The 26624-nt window shown below is 36.5% G+C and overlaps 2 protein-coding genes across 17 annotated transcripts in view; both read right to left on the bottom strand.

Annotated features, from left to right (window-relative positions):
- The window catches only part of LOC105463752 (macrophage scavenger receptor 1), a 764939-nt gene that overhangs the window by 341198 nt on the left and 397117 nt on the right, over positions 1-26624 (bottom strand). The gene's annotated exons all lie outside the window — the stretch shown is intronic.
- Positions 16312-26624, bottom strand: part of LOC112423489 (cytochrome c oxidase subunit 7C, mitochondrial-like) — a 31427-nt gene continuing 21114 nt past the window's right edge. Inside the window, exon 1 of the mRNA XM_071068595.1 lies at positions 16312-26624. This exon is cut by the window's right edge and continues 21114 nt beyond it. Within this exon, the coding sequence (XP_070924696.1) occupies positions 16641-16832 (192 nt within the window). The 5' untranslated portion in view covers positions 16833-26624 and the 3' untranslated portion in view covers positions 16312-16640.

Below are 26624 nucleotides of genomic sequence, written 5' to 3'. Positions count from 1 at the left end.
TCGTTAACTAGATTGGAATGGAAAATCTTGTAATATTTCAGGAGATGTTGTAAAGTTAATTTAGCTGAACCTCAGAATAGAAGAGGATCAATACCAAGCAGACACTATGTATTAGTTAGCAGTACATAGTTAAGAGTGACCAGATTTTCTCTTGTGTGCTTTAAGATAAATGTGGCAGGGAAAATAGTAGGTGGTAGCGGGGTTAAATTTATACACTCTTTCTGAAACTTTTACATCTAGGCTGTTTATTCTTAAGTTCAAAGATATTTATTTTTCCTAAAAATCATTTCCCTTATTATTGGAAAGCAAGTGTATTCTCCCAGCCTCTTATTTTAGCACAACTCAGAATGATCGGCCAACAAAACTGAATGTTTGCTATTTATTTAATTTTTCAAGGGCATTATGCACACTCAAGGTGGAAATCTTATAAAATAGATTTAGACTTTCTGACTCAAGATATGGTTTGCTTTAAGGAGGGTTCGAAAACACTGTTAAGAATGTGGGAAGAAGACTTGTAGCAAAGACAAATGCAAAATGCTTTTCTTTGTTTTTTGTTTTCTTTTGTTTTGTTTTGAGACGGAGTCTCGTTCTGTCGCCCAGGCTGGAATGCAGTGGCGTGATCTCTGCTCACTGCAAGCTCTGCCTCCCAGGTTCACACCATTTTCCTGCCTCAGCCTCCCGAATAGCTGGGACTACAGGCGCCCGCCACCACGCCCGGCTAATTTTTTGTATTTTTAGTAGAGACGGGATTTCATCAGGCTAGCCAGGATGGTCTCGATCTCCTGACCTAGTGATCCACCCGCCTTGGCCTCCCAAAGTGCTGGGATTACAGGCATGAGCCACCGCGCCTGGCTGTAAAATGCTTTTTAACGTCATGATGATATCCTCAGGCTTCCACATTCTGTCCTAATTAGCATTTCCACAGGACTACATGCATGTTCCCATTCTCTCTCGCACGCGTACACACACACACACACAGACACACAGACATTTCTTCACATTCTAAAAATCATATTAGATGACGACTATGGCATCATTTTTAGGATTTAGCCGTTTTTAGTAGAAGTAACCCCATATTCACATTCTCTCATTCAGTGAACACAAGTCACCACGGAGGTGAAGCAATGTTCAGTTATATGGAGTTCCAAGATGATTAATAAGGGAAGTAAAAACAAAAATAGAAACCAGATTCTTTTGCTGTTATGCAATAAATACAACTGTAAATTTTTTTCATTCCTTGTATGAATTCATATTAATAGTGCATAGCCAGCAAAAGTATGGTTGAAAGCACTTCTCAAAATTATCCTATAAATCTTTCCTTATGTGCACAGCGTGATGTGTTACTCAGATGCCCCGGCAAATAAGAACTCACTGCTGCAGTTATTGAGAAGACTGTGAGCAGATGTCTGTCAGCCATTAGCTCCTTCAAGGATTGCCTTAGCTAAGGAAGGTTATCTCCCCAAGACTGTGCCTCTTCTCAAGGTCCCTCAAGTCCAGTGACTGAGCTTTGAGAGATTGTAATGGCCTAGAGATTTTGTCCCAGCTAAAGACAACTCTGATGGGTCATTCTACCTCCAGAACTTTCCATGGGTTTAACCAAGACTGTCTTGGGTCCACATCACTGTTAAGTAGCTTTCTCTGCCCAGTCCTGCTGTCTCTCCCATCTTTACTGGAATGCTGATCCAAAGGGAACTCCCCAATAAACATAATGCATAGTAAATGCCGTCAAAGAGTGAGCTTCCCAGGATCCCAAATTGTGGCATTATCTTTCAGTAGAGGACTCGGGAGGTGGGGGTAGGAGAATTGCTTGAACCCAGGTGGCAGAGGTTACAGTGAACTGAGATGGCACCACTATACTCCAGCCTGGGCAGCAGAGTCTCCAAAAAAAAAAAAAAAAAAAAAAGGATCAGAAGATGTTAATTAAAACAGATCTTCCTCATTTATTTCTTAATAAAAGTTGCGTGCAAGGTTCACTGCAATATAAGTTAAGTTTCTATTTTGAAATACCCAATAAGGAAGTGCTAAAACTTAGAAAATGCAATTATTTGCTAGTACTGACAAATGGAACAGCTGCTAATCCAGGGCTATGCTTCTGTGACAAGGAAAGGACACAGGTAATTTTTCCACAAACAGCATTTGATAGATCCAATGTGCTTTTTTGCTTTCTTGGAATCTCCAATCATCCAGGAACATAGGTGGGATAAGACAGTAGACATCCAAAATGTAAGAAAAACATTGGTTTATAAAAGTATTTTAAAACCACATAATGTGAACAACAGCAATTTATGTTCAGCAAAATTCTTAGGCGAAAGTAATTTATTTACCTTCCTTTAAACAGGGACTTACATAAAGCAACTATTAGAATTTGATTCTAATAAATCATTATTATATGATTCTGACACACTTTGCCTCAAACCATGCCTATGAAGGAAAGTCGGGTCTAATAAATCTTTTTGCTATTATCAGACAAAATTCCAATATTTCACAAAAAGCAGAAACCCCATTTCAATGAAATTTGATACTTCGTGTCATAAAAAGATAAAATGCACAGGCTTTTAAGGGGAAATCCTGAATTTTTTCCAAATTAAAGTAATAATGCTTCTATCCCATTATGAGATAAATTGTGTTCTCCCCTATATTGCCTATATTCTAGCCCACAGTCCCTCAGAATGTGAACTTATAGGGAGATAGGGTCTTCACAGAGACAAGTTAAAATGAAGTCATTATGGTGGGTTATAATCCAATATGACTGGTGTCCTTACAAAGAGGGGCACAGGGACAGACATGCATGGGGGGAACACAGTGTGAATGACATAGGAGGAAGATCATTGCTAGCTGGAGTGATGCTGCCACAAGCCAAGCCTCGGGTTGGCAGCTCCTGAAAAATGCAAGAAAAGATCCACGCCCTACAGGTTCCAGAGAGAGGAGAGCCTGCCAGCACCTTCATTTCAGATTTCTAGCATCCAGAACAGTTGTTCTAAGCCACGCTGTGTTTGTTATGGCACCCCCGGGAAACTAATACATAACCAAAAACTTTTAAAAATTGATTTTGATATTTTCTTAAGATTCTCTTGACCATATCGTCAGTTATGTGATTTGACACCATATTACACACACACAAACACACACACACGCTTATGTCTATTTGTGAGAATCCATTTGTATGGAATTGGTTTCAAAAAGCCATACTTGCCACATTATTACTGTCATGCACGTCCGTGTGAAGAGACCACCAAACAGGCTTTGTGTGAGCAATAAAGCTTTTTAATCACCTGGGTGCAGGCGGGCTGAGTCCGAAAAGAGTCAGTGAAGGGAGATAAGGGTGGGGCCGTTTTATAGGATTTGGGTAGGTAAAGGAAAATTACAGTCAAAGGGGGGTTGTTTTCTGGCGGACAGGAGTTGGGGTCACAAGGTGCTCAGTGGGGCAGCTTTTTGAACCAGGATGAGCCAGGAAAAGGAATTTCACAAAGGTAATGTCATCGCTTAAGGCAACGACTGGCCATTTTGACTTCTTTTGTGGCGGAATGTCATCAGGAAGGCGGGGCAAGGTATTTTCACTTCTTTTGTGATTCTTCACTTACTTCAGGCCATCTGGGCATATACATATACATGCAAGTCACAGGGGATGCAGACATGCAAGTCACAGGGGATGCGATGGCTTGGTTTGGGCTCAGAGGTCTGACAATTACCATTTTATAATATTCTACACTTTTATTCTTACCAAAAAAAGCACACATTATGTTAAGCAGAAGCATTGGACTTTATATAAGAACATGCCCTTGAAGCAAGTTTGGTATGACATCACTTTGAGTAACTGCAAATTTCAGCCTGGGTTTAGGAAGTTAAATTTGAATAAAGAAACTATCATTTGAACCAGTTCTAAACAATGTCTTGTCAGTTAATACAATTGGGTAACTCAGGAAGCATAATATTAATAAAATGCATTTATTTCACCCAAACTCTGTGTTCTTTTTAGCTACACTGATATAACAAGTTTCTAACTGGGCAAGTTAATGGCCCCAATTATTAGGTTAAACAATTTTGGCAGAAGAAATCAGAGTGATGCTTTTATTTTTAAAAATAATGAAGAAATTTTTAAAGGCATTCTCAGTTTCTAATAGTAATGACTACGTTTAAAACACATTCCTCAAGCATAGTTTAGGTCCTCAGTAAGATACTGGATGTCACACAGTGTTCGTTATTTCAAGATGATCTCATATCCTCCTGCGGACATCACATTTTGCCTTTGTTATCACATCATAATCTAAAGGAAAATGATGATTCCCTCAACGGTCATAATATCAACCTAGGAAATAAGAAGAATAGGAAGTTATCAGTGAAGCGATACTGAGATATATGTAAACATATCTCTAGTAATAATCGTCTCTGGCTGGGAAGGCTGAAAGTCCTTTAGGAACAGTTATACCTCGTACAAAATGCTATCATTGGAAGTCCTAGTCAAAGCAGTAAGACAAGAGAAAATAAATAAAGAGCATCCAAATTGGAAGTGAAGAAATAAAACTATCTCTCTTTGAGATATATATATGATTATATAACTAGAAACCCCTACAGACTTCTCCAAAAGACTTCTAGATTTAATACATTAATTCAATGAAGTCTCAGATTACAAAATCAATGTACACAAATCAGTAGCACTGCTATACAGCAACAATGACCATGCTGAGAATCAAATTAAGAACTCAGTCCCTTTTACAATAGCTGCAAAAAATAAAATAAAATACCAAGGAATATACTTAACCAACAGGTGAACAATCTCTATGAGAAGAACTACAAAGCACTGCTGAAAGAAATCACAGATGACAAAGTCACATGGAAATATATCCCAAGCTTATGGATTGGAAGAATCAGTATTATGAAAATGACCATACTACCTAAAAGCAATCTACAGATTCAACAAAATTCCTATCAAAATACCAACAACATTTTTCACAGAATTAGAAAAAACAATCCTAAATTTCACATAGAACCAAATAAAAAGCCTCAATAGCCAAAATAATCCTAAGCAAACAGGAAAAATCTGGAGGCATCACATTATCCAACTTCATAATATACTATAAGGCTATAGCAACAAAAAAAGCATGGCACTAGTATAAAAGTAGATACACAGACCAATGAAACAGAATAGAGAACCCAGAAATAAAACCAAATACCACTAACTGATCTTCAACAAAACATACAAAAAGATAAATTGCAGAAAGGACACACTGTTCAATAAATGGTGTAGCCACATGTAGAAAATTGGGTAGCCACATATAGAAGAACGAAGCTGGATCCCTACCTGTCACCATATAGAAATCAACCCAAGATTAATTAAACTTATTTTAAATATAAGACCTGAAACCATAAAAATCCTAGAAGAAAACCTAGAAAAAACTCTTCTGGACATTGGCTTACACAAAGAATTTATGACTGAGACCTCAAAAGAAAAACACAACCAAAAATAAATAAATGGAACCTAATTAAAGTCTTCTGCACAGCAAAAGAAATAATAATCAGAGTAAATAGACAGCCCACAGAATGGAAGAAAACATTTGCTAACTATGCATCCAACAAAGGACTAACATCCACAACTTATAAGGCACTCAAACAAATCAGCGAGAAAAAAAACAAGTAATCCCACCAAAAAGGGAGCAAATGACATGAACAGACATTTCTCAAAAGAAGACATACAAATTGCCAACAAATATGAAAAAATGCTCAACATCACTAATCATTAGGGAACTGCAAATTAAAACCACAATGACATATCACCTTATTCATGCCAGAACAGTCATTATTAAAAAGTCAAAAAGCAAGAGATGTTGGCTTAGATGTGGTGGAAAGGGAATGTTTATACATGGCTAGTGGGAACTTAAATTAGAAAAATCTCTATTGAGATTTCTCAGAAAAACTAAAAGTAGATCTACCATTTGATCCAGCAATTCCACTTTCGGTTTCTACTCAAAGGAAAAGAAGTCACTGTATCAAAAAGACACCTGTATCAAAAACACATGTATGTTTACTGCAGCTCAGTTCACAATTGCAAAGATATAGAACCAACCTAAGTGCCCATCAACCAATGAGTGAATAAAATGTGGTAAGCACACACCACATTGAAATACTACTCATGGAATACTACTCCGCTATAAAAAGGAATGAAATAACATCTTTTGCAGCAACTTGGATGAAGCTGGATGCCACTGTTCTAAGTGAAATAACTCAGAAATGGAAAACGAAACACCATATGTCCTTACACGTAAGTGGCAGGTAAGCTATTTATGTATACACAAAAGCATACAGAGTAGTATAATGGACATTTGAGACTTGGAAGAAGGGAGAGTGGGAAGAGGGTGAGGGATAAAAACTACATATTAGGTACAAGGTACACTCCTCGGGTGATGGTGCACTAAAATCTCAGACCTTACCACCCTGCAATTCATCCATGTAACCAAAATCACTTTTACACCTACAGCTATTGAATACTTTTTAATTATTGGAAAAAAGCTATCGCCTGTTAGTAAGAGTAACCACAATCATTTTAAACAATCAGAAATACTGCCCTTTGCAGAAAATGGTCCCAGAAAAATCTGAGAAATAGACCTATTTTATCAGATTTTGGCTTTTGCAGATTGCTGTGGTCTAATCATTCACGGTTTGGATTCAACAACAGCACCCACACATAGCTGATGTCCCAAAGATATCAGAGTATACACCCAGGTAACCATGAGTCAGGAAAATACAACACTTCAAAGACAATGTATTGCCTTCTGACTCAATCACAAGACTATTACCCCCAGGATAAGAGGGACAAACCACATACTTTCATTTTATTTTAATTAGCATTGTTTTATTTTATGTATTAGTACAACTTAACATGTTCCAAACTTTCTGTGTTAAATTGATCTTACAGCCAGGTACTCACTAAGGTGCTCAGTGCTGCCCATCACAGGAAACCATCCCAATGACACCATTTCAGTGGTGAGCAAAGTGATTTCCTAACATCGTTAGGTTGCCTAATAAGTTCATTATATTAATTGGTTTATACTTCCAATCTTGAAATTTTACTGGTAGAGTTACTACAACTGCAATATGTTGCTTTTTGTGGGTTATTGGGGTAGAATATGCAGAAAAGAATATGCTGAAAACAATTTTCTTGGGAAAGCAGCTATTTCTGAGAGAGAGAGAGAGGTTTGGATGGGGAAGAGAGGGAGAAGTGGCACTATTAGAGTCAGCACATTGAACGAGAAGCAAATTGAGTAAAGTGATGTGTAAACTGGGGAATTCTCAACAGAGTCAGAACAAGGAGCAATTTCAGAAATCAAATCTACCTATCTGGACATTCATTGTGTTACTACATCTATTTTGATGCCTGCAAATCCCTTGAAATTATTAAAGGTGTTCAAAGTTCTTTGTTTAGGAGTGTTTAGCTATTCTCATTCTAGTTGTAAATTATATATCATAGGTAATCCTGTACTCATCAGTTCATGTGGAACTTTCTTCCATCAAATAACTCTCTCAGCTATAGAAAAGCTTAAAACTAAACAACCTTTTAATGTTCTCTACAGATCAGAAAAGGATGATGCATTAGACTGTGTCTGGAATAGTCAGAGAAACATTCTGATGGGAAATGAACTTTGATCTGAGTCTTAAGTGAACTAGCATTTCCAGGTGGACAGACTGGGTAAACAAGGATGGGAGTAAAAGTGAGAAGTTATCAGGTTGTTGTTAAAAGCATGCACTGGCGTCACAGGCAGGTGTTCAAATTCCAAGTTTCCTATGTCCTGGATGTATTAACAAGGCAAGGACCCTAATTTTCCTTAACTCCCATTTTCTCATGTATTAAACAAAGACTATGAAATATGGACCTCCTCAGGTAGCTGAAAGACATAATGACATAATGCATGTGATCATAAATCCTGTGTACCTGAAATGTAGGAAGCGTTCGATAGGTGTTAGCCATCATTAGTACCCCCACATCAAACTGTGGGCATTCAATTCACCGTGTTTTTTTTTTCCAAGAGAAATTAGAACAAAAAGAATATAGACATTAAAATAATAGAGCTATGAATTGATATAAAATTTGGAATATTTCTAAAATACTTTTTAAAGTAATTATTACATACATTAAGGAATCACTACACTATATATACCAATCAATAACTTCAGTTAGTTATTTAAGTCACTTTCAGTTCTAATCTATAGGAATTCAATGAGATATTAAGCCCTGATTATTGCCAGTACTTGTAGAAAATTTAATTATCCCCATTTTTATTCTTAGTTTGTTCTCCTTGCTATATCAACCTAGACTTTTAGAGTGATAGTGTTTGTAGCCTTACACAATAAAATCTAGTTTTCAAAATTGAAGTGTTACATATTAAAGGATAATAGAAAGTCTAAATCAGTTTTTCCAATTTTCTCCCAGCACAATAATGATACAGTTCTCATATTTATTTATTCTTGATCTGTCAGGTCGGACTTTCTCTTATCGAATTGACTTTATTCTTATGGCATTAATAGAGGGCATAGAAGCAGAGGACAATGAACCAGACTTAATAATTTTCTAACTTAGCCTCAGCGATGACTCAATTACTCTCAGCCAACAATCCTCGAAAACCTACTGTGTGTAAAATTCTCACGAGCTCACAGAAGCTTCTTCAAGTGATGTTCTGATATTTATGCAGTTGTAATTGAAATGATTCAAGTAGATTATAAGTTGCTTGAAAAAGTAATTATTTCACTCATTTATTATGCATTTGCATACTATCTAATTTTGTGCTACAAATTGGTGCCCTTAAATGAGGACTTACTGAATTAAATTGAATAACATACTCTCGGTGGCTTTTATTAGGAAAAATTATTAGACAATGAGAAATATAAAGAAATGTTTTGCCAACTCAGACTCACAAGAAGCAGATATTTTACAGAGTATTGTGCTTCATTATCAGTTCAATTTCATATACGTAACTATGAAGCAGAGAGGAAGCATGAAGTCTTGGCTGTCCAGTACAGCTCTTGACCTGCTTCTTTGCTGCATGAGGAAGTACCTTGGCCCTTATTTAGCAAAAGAGCTCTCTCTAAGGATTGCATACACCAATGCTTATACAAATAAAGCCATTTTGATGATGAATGTTATATTACAGGTGCTATAACAGGTCACCCCAATGAATAAAGAATATTTTGTGCAAAATGTGCCCAGGACTTTTAAGAGCAAGAGCTATGTAATGACCTTCAGCTCTACTCCTTTAGAAGATTGTGGAGATGATTTCATCTAAGGACACATACCTTAAGTGAGTCTATTTCTACATAAGCATATCTGAGGAAGCATCATTTGTTACTCTGTGTCAGAATCCTTAGGCTATATTTGACATGACAACTGATTAAACAACAATTTCTTGTTTTGATTAAGGTATAATGAATTATCACTCACTTAAGAACAATGTGTCTTTGATACAAACAACTTCATAATATCAATTTTCTTCCCTGGAAAAATCCATAGCCAAGTATTTACTTTTCTTCCTTCCTCATTTAATTCAAACCTCTACAAATGTCACTATCTGCAGAGATATGTCCCCATCTAAAATAGTAATCCATCATTCATTATCAGTTTCCTTACTTAACTTTATCTTCTGTCTTATAGCACTTCTCAAGACCTGAAAGTATAGCATTTATTTATTTGTTTACTTGTTATAGTCTCCTTCCTCAACTAGTGTGCATGAAGGAGAAATGTAAAAGGTGTTTATAAATTAGCAGATGTTTCATAAACGTTTCCAGAAGAAATAAATGGATTATCATCAAAAGAACATAGTAGTTGCATTAAGTCAACTAAGTAGTTGCACTGGGTTTCTTCTGTCAGCTTTTCTGGAGGCATAGTTTTGAAAGACCAACTTTTTATAAGGCTCTTTTAAGATTTAATTGATATTTAGAGCAATGTACTTTGCAGATAATATTTACTGGTGTGGTAGACTGCATAAGGGTCCTCCAAAAATGTCTACATTGTAATCCTCAGAATCTATGAATATGTTATTTTACATGGCAAAAGAGGCTTTGCAGTATGATTATGTTAAGGATCTTGAGATGTGGAAATTATTCTTTATTATCTGGGCAGGCCCCAGGTAGTTTCAAGGGTCCTTACAAGAGAAAGGTAGGAGGTTCTGCCAACAAAGCAAGTTAAACTCCGTAAAATATTTAAAGAGGCTTATTCTGAGCCAAATATGATTGACTAAGTCCCATGACACAGCCTCAGGAGGTCCTGAGAACATGTGTCCAACATAGTTGCATTACAGTTTGGTTTTATACATTTTAGGGACACATAACATATCAATCGATACATGCAAGGTAGACACTGGTTTGGTCCAGAAAGGTGGGGCAACTCGAAGGTGGTGAGAGGGGATCGTGGGGGAGGGTGGGTTCCAGTCAGAGGTGGATTCAAAGATTTTCTGACTGGCAATTGGTTGAGAGAGTTAAGTTATCATCTAAAGACCTGGAAACAATAGAAAGGAATGTCTGTGTTAAGATAAAGAGTTGTGGAGACCAAGGTGCTTATTATGCAAATGAAATCTCCAAGTATTAGACTTCAGAGAGAAGACATGGGAAATATTTCTAATCAGACCTAAACAGGTGCCATACACCTGATCTCTCCTGGATCAGGAAAAGTCCTATAAAGGATCTACATGTAGAGAATCTACATTCTCTACTGAATGTCGATTTTTCCCAGAAAAGACAGCTTAGCAGGACCATTTCAAAATATATAAAAGAAATATATTTGGGGGTAAAATACTTTGATTTCTTTCAGGGCCTGCTATCTGTCATGTGATGCTATACTAGAGTCAGGTTGGAATTTGGTATCTTATCACTACAGTCTGTTTAGTCAGTCTTAAGATCTCTGTTTTACTGTTAATAATGATCAGTTGTCCCTGAACTCCAAAGAGAGGAGAGTATAGACATGTCTGACCTCTCCTTCCCATCACCGCCAGAACTAGCTTTTCAGGTTTTCTGTGGAATGCCCTTGGCCAAGAGGAGAGGTTCATTCAGTTGACTGGGGGACTTAGAATCCTATTTTTGGCTTACAGTTCAAAGACAGTAAATGTAATCTGACAATAGAAGCAAAGAGAGAGGAGAGAGGAGAGAGAGATTAGAAGTTGATATGCTGCTATGTTTAAATGTGGAATAAGAGGCCATCTACTGAAAAATGTGGATGGGAAGGTGGCAAAGGCAAGGAAGTTGAGTCTCCCCTAGAGCCTCCAGAAGAATCAGTTCTGCTTACACCTTGACTTTAGCCCAGTGACTGATTTTAGATCTCTGACTTTCAGAAATGTAAAATAATAAATGTGTGCTATTGTCATCCACTAAGTTTATGGTAATTTGTTGGAACAATTATAGGAAAACTGATATAATTGACAAATTCTGTTGATTGCATACAACATTCCCAAGAATTTCTGGACAGATGTATTTTTCTTCTTAAAGTCCTGGATACTCGGGGAGCTGAAAACAAACTGTGTGAGGAAACAACCCTCATGAAATCTACATATAGCAAATTTGCTTTATGGCAACTTCATATTTAGTGCTGGCTGGTTGTCGATGAGTAACAGGGTAAAACCCTAAAGATTCTTGTTATTTCTGTTTGTGGTATGGAAGGAATCTAAAATCCTCAATCCTTGTTTAAATGTGATCCTAAGTCCGGTATTAGTTTGATAGGACAGCTGTAAAAAAAAGTCCCCTAAACTGGGTGATTTTGAACACAAAAATTTATTGTCTCACAGTTCTGAAGGTTAGATGTCCACAATCAAGGCATCTGCAGGTCACATTCCCTGTGAAAGCTCCCAGTAAGGGTCTTTTTCAGGCCCATCTCCCAGTTTTTGGTAGCCCCAGGTATTCTTTGGTTTGTAAATGAATCACTCCAGTCACAAGGCTATTCTTCACAGTTTTTTGTGAAGAATTTGTGTCTTCATAGTTTTTTCCCTCTGTCTGTCTCTGCATCCCAATTTCCTCTTTTATAAGGACCAATTACTCATTTTCAAAGAGCTATCGTATATCAGTGTAACTGGACATCTAAATAAAGAAACATTTAATGCATACGATAAGGCATATGCATTTATTCATGCACCGTAAAGGCATATATATTTATTTCTAACTCTCATTCGATTCCAGGACATGATGTAAACATTTAAATATAGAATATAGAAACATTAAATATAGAAACACTTTTAATCTCACATTTTTGTATCTCAATTTAGTTTTTGAAATTAGGAAAAGAAAAAAATGAGATGAATTTCATTTAACTTCATTCAATAAAAAATGTGTCATTCTTTCTTTTAAATGCACAGACTCAAATTATATTTTCAGAGATAATGAGTAAACCACAACTGCAAAGGTGATTATAATCAATTTGGATTGGTAACAAAATCAGGTGGTCAGAGAGAAGCTGAACTCATTTACAATAATGAATCAACTCAACGATGATCATTTCTGAATACCCATATTCTGGTATCTGACATTTGAGACGGAAGATAAATTACTATCATGTGCTTACTATAACGGGCTTTTATAGGCATTATTGCCTCTACATTAGAGACCATTAAAATGCTTATTTTAAACTAAGTAAACTGACATAGAGGAAAATTAGTTAACCTGTCCAATCCACATAGATTTTAAGAGCTGAAGGGAAGATATGAACCTATATGTGATGTTAGAGTTTGTATTCTTAACCACTATAACATACTGGCTCCCATATATCCCATAGCTACATAGAGAATTATTATACATCTGAATATCTTCTCTGTAAGTTTTGGGCAGAGTCAGAGTTAATATGCTTTGCACAAAGACTCACATAGGCCCCCAGACTCTCCAAGCCTTTTCTTACACATCCTCCTTCTTTTCTTTCTCACTCACTGACACTGGAATATAATAACTGCAGTGGATTCCTGGGGGGATTCAAGTGGTCCTGAACTAAGAAAAAACAAAAATATAAACCACCCATTTCCAATGGTAAATATTGAAAACTTAATTAACATTTCATACAAATCAATAATTTTAGCCTTATTACACTAATGTGTAGCATAAGCTTATCCAGCTAAATCACAGTAGAAAATCTATGGACAGAATATGTGCCAATGTGATCTTTGCAAACTCCGTCTTCTTGGAAGTACATGTCTTCTGTTTGAGTAGAGCTGAACTATCACTTCACTCTTCTTAATTAAATCGAATCAGTATCAGGTAATAATTTGGAGAATTTGGAGAAAACCTGTGAAAAACAAGGTTTGTTCTATGTTGTATTACAGCTGTAGTTCCTATAACTTGGCAGGTTAGGTTTTTTATACTAAAGATCACAATTTGTAGTGTTAAAATGCAAGTTAAATAATTAATCTCCTTATATATTATGATGGTATAACATTTTAAAGGACTAAATCATCAAATACTGAAATTCAAATTAAATACAAAATAAGTTGTGAAATCCAAAGGTCTTTGTTTATATAACTAAAATATGTATGTATATATGTATGTGTGTGTACATATATATGTATATATGTCAATATATATGTGACATATATGTGTCAATATATATGTGACATATATATATGTCAAGACAATAGTGCCTTTGTTGTATTTTTTTCTAATTAAAAATCTAGCAGTTGCCCTTTATTTATCTGTATTGAGATTCCTGGCTATGAAGCTACGTTAATACTAACCTAGATCAATACACCTCAGCAAGACCCTGTAAGCAACACACCTAGAAAGGAATTGTGTTTTTTCTATTGACTTCAGAATAAATCTCCTAAGTTCTTAACTGAAGCAAACACATATTTAACAAGAGCTGAGAATATAGTTGTGTTGTTTCTTAAAACAATGCAACCAAATAGAAGTATGCTTACTATAAAATTTTCCAATTCTATTTTAATAAATATGTGCCAAACTTATAAAAAACTAATCCAATGTGTCAAGATTATATGTATGAAGTATTTAAATAATGCAAATATTTTTCTAATTATAAAAGCATACCATGTTTCGACAGGGTTGGAAAATATTACATTATAAATAAGATAGTCGTCTAGAAAAAGTTTTATCTAGTCACAATATTTTGCATTATAAAATGGAAACAACTTTGCAAAAATTTAATAGCTTTGGCCTCAGTGAAAAATGCCTTAGAGCCCAAGGACAGAACAGGGCAACATCTATGTTCTGGGCTGCGCTGCTGGACTGGAGAGCCAGCGTCCAGTCTGGCTGTTCACCATGTAGCTGAGCCAGGTTCAGGGGTCTCCAGATTACCCCAGTCTGTAGAGTGTATGGACGAATACCAATTTGTGGAGTGCCTATTACCCCCTACCAGCATCTTCATGCCCCCAAAGCACGAACATTATCTCAGTTTTACTAGCTGGCAGCCTCGCAAAGACAGCCATCCAACTTGCCCTAATTAGCGCAGTGCTCTCAGATATACAGCATCCCTGTCTACAACTGGTCGGGAAGGCGGAGGAGCATATTTGGGCCCTGCAGAAGAATGTGGAAAATGTGGAAGATTTTCTGAGTCCACTGCTGGCAAACACATGCATTACCCAGGTCAAAGAGTTGACAGGTACCCTGCAGGTCAAGTGCTACTTTGACCAGCAGCTCAAAGCCTGGCTCCCGAAGAAAGGCTACTGAGACCCAGCAGAGCAGTTTGCATGACAGCATCCCCCGCAAGCTGCACTCCAAGAAACCTCAGGAGGAATAAGGTGGGTTTTGGAGCCTTGAGACAGTCAATCCAGAGACTAGGGCTAAGAGATTTGGCAGGACAGAGTGAAGGCTAAAAGGATTCTGTGTTAGGCCTTGTTTTCATAAAGTGGGAACCGAGACCCTATGTACAGGTGTCAGCACTAGGTGAGGGCTACCGGACATTGGCAACCTGCCAGGAAGAGCCAAACTAGTGGGGGCTATTAGTTCTTGTCCCTCCCCATCACCTTGGCCCATCCCTGCTTTCCCTTCATTGGTGCTCCTTGGGTGCAGCTATTAAAATTCTAGGGGTTGTCACCTGGTGAAAGCAAAAGCCTAACTCTGATTAGGAGAGGGTAGCAGAGGGCAGATCCATTGGGTACATTCTGTCCTTGGTCCTCTGGCCTTCCAGAGCTCACTGAGGCAAATTTACCTGAGCCCTTGCCCTAGTTCAGACCTGGCTTGGCAGAGACTACTGAGAACCCAGATGCTTCAGGCATGGGTCTTGGGAGTCTTCTGTTCCAAGTGCAGTGCTGAGCATGAGACACAGAGTTCCTCTGTTAGCCACTGAATTCTTTCTACCTGATAGAGGGGTAAGAGGCCCAGACTGGGTGCCTCTTCCATTCCATACCAGACGTGGGCCTAACTGAGTTTCCGGCTCCAGGAAATTAAGTGATTTGCTTTGGCAGAGCTGGCCACAAGGGTTGCCTGAGAGCTCCAAGCAGTCCACTACAGGGCTATCCTCCTCAGCCTGCTGACCTGGAATCAAGGTTGGAGGCGGTGTTTGCAGGCAGGAAGACGCTGGCCTTTAAACCGGGCCATCCCGTCCCATCCCACCCCCAGTCAGCTAGCCATCATACCCACCCCATACTTGGAATTACAGGGGCCAAGGGCCAGAGTTCTCACCCCCATCCCATCCCAGCATCAAACTGGCTAAGACCTGCTTCAGATACTGGCTCTCCTCCGTGGTCTCTGACCTAAGGTAGGGTACTGAATTTCTTTGGGACTCAGTTTCTTTATATGTAAAATGGGCACATCTTTGTAAGGACACTGCTGGCTTACATGTTAAACCCTCACTCCTGGCGAGTCCAGGCCCCTCTCAAGTCTAAAGCCTCTGCAAAGAAAAGGAGCTCAATACATTGATCTAATGACACAAGCCCCACTGATCATTAATGCAATGTTTTAGTTAGCTGTATATACGATTTAAGCTATTAAAATTTTTACAATATTTACAAATTAGCCTTCTGATAAAAAAAAAAAATGCCTTACAAGGAACTAGTAACCACAATAGTGACAAGTAAAGATTATTCATATTGCATCAAATATTTCCATAACACAAATACAAAATAAGACATACTATAGAAATAAGAATGAAAATATGAAATGATAAAATGTTTTAAAATAAGAATAAGTATATGCATCAATGATTACTTGCACAGCTAGAAGCTTGCTCAAAACTCTAGTCAGTTAAGGAGCAAAATACACATTTAACAGAGTTTCAAATAAAAAGTTATTTCTGGAATGTATGGAAAAGTGACTATGTTCCCAAATAATTTAAAAGTTGAATGCAATCTTTTACATTTCAGAGTGAAAGTGACTCTTGATTGTATAATTTCTTTTTTCTTTTTTTTTTTTTTTGATTTGTATTTCCCTTTTATTGCATAAATTACCAACAAAATCCTGACCTGGGAATCAAAAATTTAATAATATAACCGCAGTTTAACACCATTAAATAAGCTAAATCTCAGAGTAATACTGGAATGTTACCCAAATAAATAAAGTAGGCAAATGGCCAAGTATTACATTCCCTATTTCAAAAAAGAGGCCTTAAGCATTCATGTCATAAGTTTATTGACAAACATATCCAGTATGCCATGAGTTAGAGTTTGATCCATTTCCAGAGGCTATATCTCTTAAAATGCTCTTCATATCTGTTAAATGGATGAACTGAAACATCCTTATGATTTAAGCAGTTGGTGTCTTACTATAAGGAAGGGTGCAGCAAACGCAAATCTAAAGTACAAACACATCTTAACTAGTAACGCCCACTTGTTTTCCACTGAAAATGGCAAATTCTTCCCAGGGCCCTCCTCATAGTGGCTCCTACCGACCACAGAGGTTGTGAACCTCCGGATGTTGTGGCCCAACATAGCGCTGCTGGAAGCTCTGCGAAAGGCGCAGAGACCGAGGACGGATGAAATGGCGGCACCTCACCAAGACCTTGTTAGAATCAGAGTTGTGTTTGGGCCAGGCGTCAGTAAACAAAAACGAGTGACTTTATCTCTAGTAATTCCAAATTCCTCCTTATAACTGACTGACTTGAGCTTCTCTCCTCAGTTATTTCGTGTCCAATGACAAGTTCACCTGTTCGACTGGTGTGGCCATACGGAAAATTACCGCCAGGGTCCACTCACACTGGCCAGTGTTCATGAAAAACTGTTAAATATTTTGAAAATCACTAACTCCAGTGTTTCTAGAGTCTTTAACTGATGCCCATTTACAAAAGCTGTTCATAGAAATATCAGCCTGATATCTACATGAAAGATAAGGTTTGCTCTGTGACATCTCCTACAACGTTTGCATTTTAATATTGGCCATGCCTAGTTTAAGCCAAAGGGAGCCTCATTCTCCCTGCTTCATGTTTCCAAAAAGAGATCCCCCGCACCTCGACTTCAGCTAGCCTCTGGTTTCTCTCCATGATTCCTGGTCACTCTTGTTGGAGAAGGAGGATTGGTTCCTCTAATTGGTGGATTTGGCATAAAAAAATTCAGATGTGCTCACCCCAGCCTCTTCTCTTCTGCTTTTTATGGGGCTAGTCTATTTAGCTCACTGATATCATCCCACATATTTCGAAATTTGCCTGGATTATAGGATGGGCTTCAGAAGTGTTTAACAAACACTTACAAACATTTAACAAATGAATAATAATGAATCTGTTGAGTCAGTGACTGAATGGATACATTTCATATACTGTGTCAAATATCAGCATGTCCATTTGGTCAAAGATCTGAATCTGCATTCTTCACATGGTTTGTCAGTATTTGAGTAAATAATTTTAAGTGCATCTATGTGTCTTTGATCCAACTCTAATAGTCTCAGAATTCAGTCATGGATAAGGGGTATATTATTTGTTGTTTGTTCTGAAACCACTTAATAGAATTGAAAGGAAAATAAGGTGAGGAAAATTTCAAGTTAATATAAGAGAAAACTTTTTTAAATGGAAGCTTTTGAAAAACAGGATGTATATGAGTGTAACATTCACCTCAATAGGTGAATATTAGCAGAGAATAGATACTTGCTAGAGACGATGTCAAAGAGATGATCCCAGCACCAGAGAGAGAACTGGTCAGTGTCAAGAAATAAAAACGTGTACCACTCCAGATATTGCAAGAGAAGAGGAGCCGAAAGCAAGGAATAAACTACAAAATTTTTGGAGAGCAAAAAAACAAACAACAACAACAACAACAAAAGGAGGAAATGTTGGAAGAGTGAAAGGGAGAAGGGAATGTTACCTAGCTATCAGGGCTGTCTTTTCAATTCAAGACTGAAACACACCAGCCATCCTTCCAGGTGATCTGCTAAAGATGTTGCAGAAACACAGGAACATGGATTCCATGGATGCTACTGAAACTCCTACTGATATGCTGGTGACCTTGTCACCTGAAGTTGCTCTCAGAGCCCACAGTCACCTGCCCATGTTATCATTGAAACCAGAGACGCAACAGAAACAGAAAATAAAGAATTCTTCTGTCTTTCTCCTTAAAAAAAAATCTCCTGCAAGGACTTCACATTGGCCAAATCTTACTGGAAACTTGCTAGCAAGGGAGCCTGGAAAAACTGCTTGGAATTCTTCCAGCTCCCTGCCATAGAAAAGCAAAGAAGGGTTTGAATGAAGCTGAGAGCCAGCAGGCAAGCAACCAAAATACCAGATAATGTATCCTTTCACATTTTTCAAGATCCAACAGAAATCTGTTAGAGGAGGAACACCATTCACTATTAACCCCTCCAGAAATTACAGCATCAGACATTTAAAGACATTTAGAATAAATAAATAACAGCTACCCACAGTTGCAAAAATATTAGTACTGAATTACAACTGTCAAAGAATATATAATAGCTTACACTGTACATGGAGAGAACCAATTATAGAACTGAGAAATGCCAAACATACGTACTATATTTATACTCATTACGCAGAGTGAGGAAAAATTGGTGTGGGCAACTTTAGAATGCCTTCAAGAGCAGATCAAAGGTAACGTGCCCTGGTAGGGGAGGTAGGATTTGAATGAAAGGAGGTTATTTTACATTGATAGAAAACATAAGCAAGGGAAATGAGGCTAAATGGAAGTAACACATATGTGGAGAATATGGTAGGAGGAGCAATAAGGTAAGAAAAATCAGTCTCACTCAAGGATTTGAACATTAAAATAGGGTCCAATATGGGGGATATAAAGTTATACTTAAGGTGTGGAAAACTACAGAGTATTGAGGAAATGATGAAAATAGATTCCTTTGGGGTTCATTCACTTTGTTAGATTTTATTTCACAGTCTTCTATCTGAGAAAGACTGATATTTCATTCTCAATTATAATCTATAAACAGTGATTAGCCTAAAATATATGGAAGTTTGTGCGGGGAGTCTTCTAAATCTGACTTGAGGTGTTATTTTGACTGGTATTTGCAGCAGCATTCCACTTTTTCTGACTTCCTTTTCCTTTCCATAATGATTTGTCCCCCAAATTCTATCATACTATATAAATATTTATATGACATTAATATCAGCAATAGGAACAAACCACTCTGAGAATGAATGTAGTCTAACAGTTAAAAGAATGAATTCTGGAGTCAAACTACATAAATTCAAAACCCAACTCCACAAGTACTACTTGTATGACCTTGGATTTACTTAAAATTTTCTTTGCTTCATCTTTAAAACAGGGTGATGGAAGAATTTACCATCTACCATTGTTGTCAGGATTAATGCATCGATAACGTTAAGCGCTGGCCTTAGGGCCTGACACATACAACACCATGTAAGTGTTAGCTTTATTTTCTCTGTTATCCCCAGCATGTGGTTTCTAACTTGTGCATAAGTTCTCCATTTTGACAAAGGCATTATTATCCCCTGTGGCAACTCTTTTCATTTTGGACCACTGAAATCATGAAGTCTTCTCTATACGTTTATTCATATTGAATTTGTTATAATTTCCAGCCATTGTTTCTATTTCTACCTTTGAGGCTACCTAGAATTCATGCACCACATTCTCTCTTGCATAGGGCAGGCTCTCCTAGATTGAGAGAGAAATAACTGCCCTCTTCCAAATTTTCCTATTTTGCTCATATTAAAAGCACAGTTCTTATAATTAAATATACTTCATATTGTATATTTCTTAGGCCTACATGAACTTGATTATTTGCCTTTGGATCTGTTTCCATTTGCCAATATTCTCAAACATCCTAGTAACATCTGCAATCTCATGTCCAAAGATATGCCCACTGGGGAACTCTCAAATGGCCAGTGGGACAGACATAAGTAGACCGGAGGCCTTCTACTCCCCCATTGATCACTTGTGTATGAAACTGTCCCTGTTACCTGCAAACTGTTACTTCTTTAGACACAGTGCTCAAAATAATCTCCCTTACTTGGACTAATAAACTGAATGGAGATAATCCCAGAAGAGAGGGACAAAGATACACTATCAGGGCTCCCCCTTCACATTTGTGTTTAGCAAATTTAAGCTGCAAAACTGAAAAACTTATGCTGCTTTCAAATGATCAATATTCACAGAAGTGTGGCATAGTAACCATGGATTAAAAATTATATAATATGTGTTAATTCAGCATAACATCTTAACAGGGTCAAATATTTTTAATGATTTTTACAGATAAATGGTTCCTCTAAGAATGCTAACCTATTAATGAAACTGTGTTAAAAATGAAAATGAATTTTTTTCCTCAGCCGTTGTATTTTATATTAGCCATGTATTTTTCATGTATGTTTCATATGTGTATGTATGTGTTTCTCATATATACAGCACATATATAGCAACGTGTTTCATGTATATGTTTTATATACATACACACATATAATACAAGGCAGTGAAGAACCATTATGTGTGTGTATGTGTGTATGTGTGTATATATATATGCTGTATACCAACATTGTCCATTGCTAAAACTGTATGTGACTTCAAGTAAATATTATAAAAAATAGAATTATGAAAATTCCGAAAGACAAAGCTTTTCTAATAGTTGTAGCATATGTCACCATATTTTATAAAATTATATATTAACTGGAGAAAATTCAGATAAAAATATTTTACTAACAGTAAAACCAATGTCCATTTTGAAGAACTCATCATTTGCTCTGTATTATTCTAACGCAAAGGGCAGGTCAGTGCAATTAACTTTGGGTGAGAGTTGTTCTTCTCCACCTGTGGACCTTGGAGAGCTCATCCTTCTAGGCTTCAATGTAAGCTGTCAGGTGCACTGTGAACCAAGGTTCAGGTTTAGATTAAACCTGCAGAGTCCACATAACAATTTATTCCCTTGACAACTGTTTTCTGCTGATTAAATAATGGTATTTAATGGCCCATTTAAAAAACAATGTATTTGAGCACATTTTATTTGTACTACCCTAAGTTGCTGATCCTATAAAAAACTGTAAGCCAACTATAGTGTCCTGTCACATTTTTGGAGTTACACATTTCCCTAATTGAATTTGTTGATTTATTGCTAACAAAGATAACATTTTCTACTTCAGCCAACTTTCTGGGACGTGAAATTGCTTCGACATGGAAGCAAATTTTATAAATTTGAAAAACGTGCTTGAAATACATTTAGCAACCAAAATATTAACTTGACAGAAGTGAAACAACCAAGGGAAACGACCATGTAATGCCTTCTTTCAACTCTAAAATAAAATTATTCAAAGTACAGCTGTTTGAGCAGAAAAGTAGATTGTGACAACTTCTGCCACTTAAATTTTCTGAGTATACAGTAAGTTTCATAATATTCTAGATTATAACTAATGATTATCAATTTATTAAGCTTTTATTAAATTTCATTATGTAATTAATATTTCATAACTAATTAATATTCAAACAGGAAACAAAATATTTCCAAAAGCCCATTACAAATACAAAGTCTCATAGCAGGCAACTGGAAATGCGGTACTTTTTCCATCTTTCTAAAATGGAAAAGGCATGTTCTCAATTTTTTTCTGAAATTTTATTCTATAATTCCTACCTTAGATTAGAAAACAAAAATGTTTGATTGAATTTCCTAAAAGGTTTCTATTAGGTGGTGGATATTAGGCATACATGATTACCTTATTTAATAAAATATCTGTTGTTTTGTTAGAAATTTTCTACTTATGATGTTTGATATAAACTCCCAGTTGGAAATATAAATCAGTCTTTCTCAGAGCAAATAAAAGGACACTGTCATGTCTGGAAATCTCCAGGTGTGCCTTTGTATCTTAGAAAGCTTAATGTAATACCATCATCCCCAAATTTACAATAAGCTTGGCAAAAAGAACAACAAATCCCAAGAAGCAATTAATCTTTTCTATCCTATTGAAGACTATAGCTGAAGTTTTAGAAGTCAATATTCAGTCAGCATACAGAAACAACACTTTGAAGTTACATAAAATAAAACGTGATGACTCTTTAAAAATAGTTTTGAAATTTGGCTGTACTCCACAAACATGAATTTATACTGTGCCTTCTAAGTACACTCTTGCGTTTCTTCCATATAGACAATGCAATGCAATGATATCATTTCATTATTTGGAATGTTGGAAATATGCAAATAGAGAGGACAGCAGAAGAAACCACTGCAGAAAGCAGCTTGGTCAGGGCAGCACAAAAGGAAACAGATTTAACATCCTTGTCTCTGACCTGGGTTTGCCTATGAACCCATCCTATTCACCATATTGAGGTCTGATCCTACCAGCACCAAAGGAGTGAAATAAGTTATACAGAGAATGGAGAAGTGTATTATTATAAAGTGCCAGAAATTACTGCTGCAGGATTATTAGAGAGGATTAATCTAGTAGGTAGCCTAATGTTTTTACTTCATAGGTTAAGTTGTAAAGGATGTTAAGATACCAAGTCAAGCATGCCAAGTTACTTCCCAAAATTGTAGCAGGGCTGGCAAAGGATACTTTGAGCTCCTATTTTCCAAATTCTAACCAACACCCATAGGGAATTATGCTTAGGTGAGAAAAAGATGAAATGGAAGGCATTTTGGAAGTGAGGGGACAAGAAAAAAGAGGAAGAGATTTATTCAGCACACAGTTACCAACATCCATAATTTGGCTATTCAAGCCACATTGATCCTACCTGAATTTCAGAACCAATATATTTGGCTTAAGAAGAAAGCAGATAACCTGATGAATGCTTACAGTGTTGAATGAGGAGATTGATGCTTTTTTGTAAAGTCACATGCACACAGAATACTGACGTTTCAGGAAAAAAAAAAAATCAACTGCTGAAATTCTAACACATTGGAGTTGGCATTAAAGACTGTCACATAGTCCAAATTAGTAAGATTCTTAGCTCTCCTTTTTCAGAAAAACACAAATGATTGCCTAGCATAGGAATCTCTGCCAGAAAGCTGACAAAATGCTGCTTTTGCTTCATTTTTGGAATTTTCATATTTGGAATAGTAAAAGAGGAATTTGGCCACAAATTACTGACCTCTTTGTTTTGGCAACATAAATCAATGGTGAGAAGTAAAATAGGCAATCTGTGAAAACAACAAAGAAAACCAAGTTAAAACAAATATTGATTGTAAGTGGAGAAATGTAATGGAGAAACAAATCACTATTATAATTTATCATTCATAGAAAAAATACAAAAATATAAAAATTAAAATTTAAGCTCTGAAATGCAAGATAAACCCTAGTCAATGAATTTTGAAAACCACATAGAAAATACTCTTTCCAAACGTTCCCTTCCTCCTTTATTTACTGCTTCACTGCCAGCATTTCTTCCATTTACATTGTAGGGAAATTATTAAAGTTCAAAAGGTCCACTTGTTTTGGGAATATCCAGTTGTTAACCCTGAAAATCTGTGTCTGGCCGGGTCTATGTGGCAACTGTCAACGGAGGTAACCAAGATGCTTCTAATTTTCTAACTCTCTAATCTTCTAAGAATAAGAAAGCTATTTATCTCATGTTTTTAATGAAAGTCTATCTCCCAGCTATTTCTGACACATGGAAGATCCCAACTCTCTAATTAGGACTCATATCTGTTATGAAAACTTCTCTTATTTACTCAGCCTTTTCTCCTCCTGACAACACTCCTTGTGCCAAAACACGTGTTTAGGTAATTTAATACATTCCTGCCATTCGTTTTCACTTTATCTTGTTTACACAAATATCTATTAGCAAAAGGGGAACAGATATTAGTTATCAGGTTGAATCTCACACTTAGCTGTTCCATTTTAGTACCTTCTTCACAGGAGCATACAACGTTATCACACATATAGTGTTCATCGTTATCACACATATAGTGTTCATCTTCTGTACTCTTCATTCTTTACACAAAGTTTATCACGAAGACTTAGTCCTAGGTGTGCCCAATCGGTTATTTGGGGGTAACAGAAGACATCTTCACTTGTAAAAAAAAATTTTTTTTTTATAGAAAGAACACTTAAGAACTACCCTCTTAACAAATTTTTAAGTGTACAATACCATATTATGAAACATAGGCACAGACGGGCATGGTAGCTCACGCCTGTAACCCCAGCACTTTGGGAGGCTGAGGCAGGTGGATTATCTGTGGTTAGAAGTTCAAGACCAGCCTGGCCAACATGGTGAAACCCTGTCTCTACTGAAAAAAAAAAAATACAAAAAATTAGCTGGGCATGGTGGGAGGTGCCTGGAATTCCAGCTACTCAGGAGGCTGAGGCAGGAGAATCACTTGAACCCAGTAGGCAGAGGATGCAGTGAGCCAAGATTGTGCCATTGCATGTCAGCCTTGGTAACGAGAAAACTCCATCTCAAAATAAATAAATATAGACACTAGGATTATAGCAGCTCTCTAGAACTTACTCATCTTGCATAACCAAAACTTCACACTTGTTGATTCACAACTCTCATTGCTTCCTCTTCCAAATCCCTGGCAACCTCAATTCTGCAATTTGGTTCTATAGGTTTAACTATTTTAGATACCTCATGTATGCAGCATCATGAAGCATTTGTAATTCTGTCACTAGCTTATTTCGCTTAGCATAATGTCCTCCTCTTGGTTCATCAATGTTGTTGCAAATGAGAGTTTCCTATTTTAAGGCTGAGTAATATTTCATTGTATGTACATGTTAAATTTTGTTCATTTGTTGATGAAGATTACAGTTGTTTTTACATCTTAGCTACTGTGAATAGTGCTGCAATGAACATAGGAGTGCTAATATCTCTTTGAGACCCTGATTTTAATTCTTTTGGATAAATATTGAGAGTGGGATTGCTGGATCATATGGTGGTTCTATTTTATTTTTTGGAGGAACCTCCATACTGTTTTCCAAAGTGGCTGCACCATTTTGCATCCTACCCACAGTGTGCAAGGTTTTCCAATTTCTCCACATGCTCACTAATAAGCTTGACTTTTTTTTTTGATACGTCATTCAGACAGGTATAAGATAATATCTCATTATAGTTTTGATTTACATTTCTGTGATGATTAGTGATATTGAGTACTTTTTCATATGCCTGGTGGCCATTTGTATGTCTTCTCTGGAGAGATGTCATTTTAAAATCAGGTTATTAGGTTTTTTGCTATTGAGTTGTTTGATTTCCTTATATATTTTGGAAATTAACTCTTTATCACATATATGATTTGTAAAGATGTTTTCCCATTTTGTGGATTGTTTCACTCTGTGGATTGTTTTCTTTATTGTACAGAAGCTTTTTAATTTGATGTAGTCCCACTCATTTTTTTTTCCTTCCATTGCCTATGCTTTTGGTGTCATAGCCATGAAGTCACTGACAAAACCAAAGTCCTAAAGCTTTTCCCTGATGCTTTCTTCCAGAGATTTTATAGTTTCTGGTCTTACACTTAAGACTTTAATTCATTTTGAGTTTATTTTCTTGTATGGTATAAGATAAGGGTCCAACTGTGCTCATCTGCATGTGGATATCTAGTTTCTCAACATCTTTTTCTGAGAGACTATCCTTTCCCCCTTGTGTATTCTTTGCAACCTTGTCTAAGATTAGTTGACCATTTATGTGTGTGAATTTATTTCTGGGCTCTCAATTTTGTTCCATTGGTCTATATATGTTTTTATGCTAGTTCCATACTGTTCAAATTACTATAACTTTATCTGCATGTGGATATCTAGTTTCTCAATATCTTTTTTGAAAGACTATCCTGTAACCATTGTGTATACTTTGCAACCCTAAGATTAGTTGACTGTTTATGTGTGTGAATTTATTTCTGGGCTCTCAATTTTGTTCCATTTGTCTATATATGTTTTTATGCCAGTACCATACTGTTTAAATTACTGTAACTTGGTTATACTTTTTGAAATCAGGAAGTATAATGCTTTCAGCTTTGTTCTTTCTCAAGATTGATTTATCTATTCAAGGTCTTTTATGACTCCATATGTACTTTAGATAGTATTCTTTTCTAATTCTATGAAAAATGACATTGGAATTTTGATAGGGATTGCATTACATCCGCAAATCTTTTGGGGAATATGGATATCTTAAAAAGAGTACATCTTCCAATCCATAAATATAAATGTATTTTCATTTGTTTGCATCTCAATTTATTTCACAAAGGTTTCCCAGTTTTCAGTGTATAAACTTTTCCCTTCTTTTATTCCTAATTATTTTATTATTTCATTCTATTGTATGTGAGGTCTTCCTAATTTTTTTCAGATAGTTTGTTTTTAATGTTTGGAAATGCAATCGATTTTTGTAACTTCACTGAATTCA

This window comes from Macaca nemestrina, chromosome 8, assembly GCF_043159975.1.
Source record: "Macaca nemestrina isolate mMacNem1 chromosome 8, mMacNem.hap1, whole genome shotgun sequence".
In the NCBI taxonomy this organism is placed as follows: domain Eukaryota; kingdom Metazoa; phylum Chordata; class Mammalia; order Primates; family Cercopithecidae; genus Macaca; species Macaca nemestrina.
Note: the sequence above shows the minus strand (reverse complement) of the source record. Positions and strands in the feature narration are given on the sequence as shown.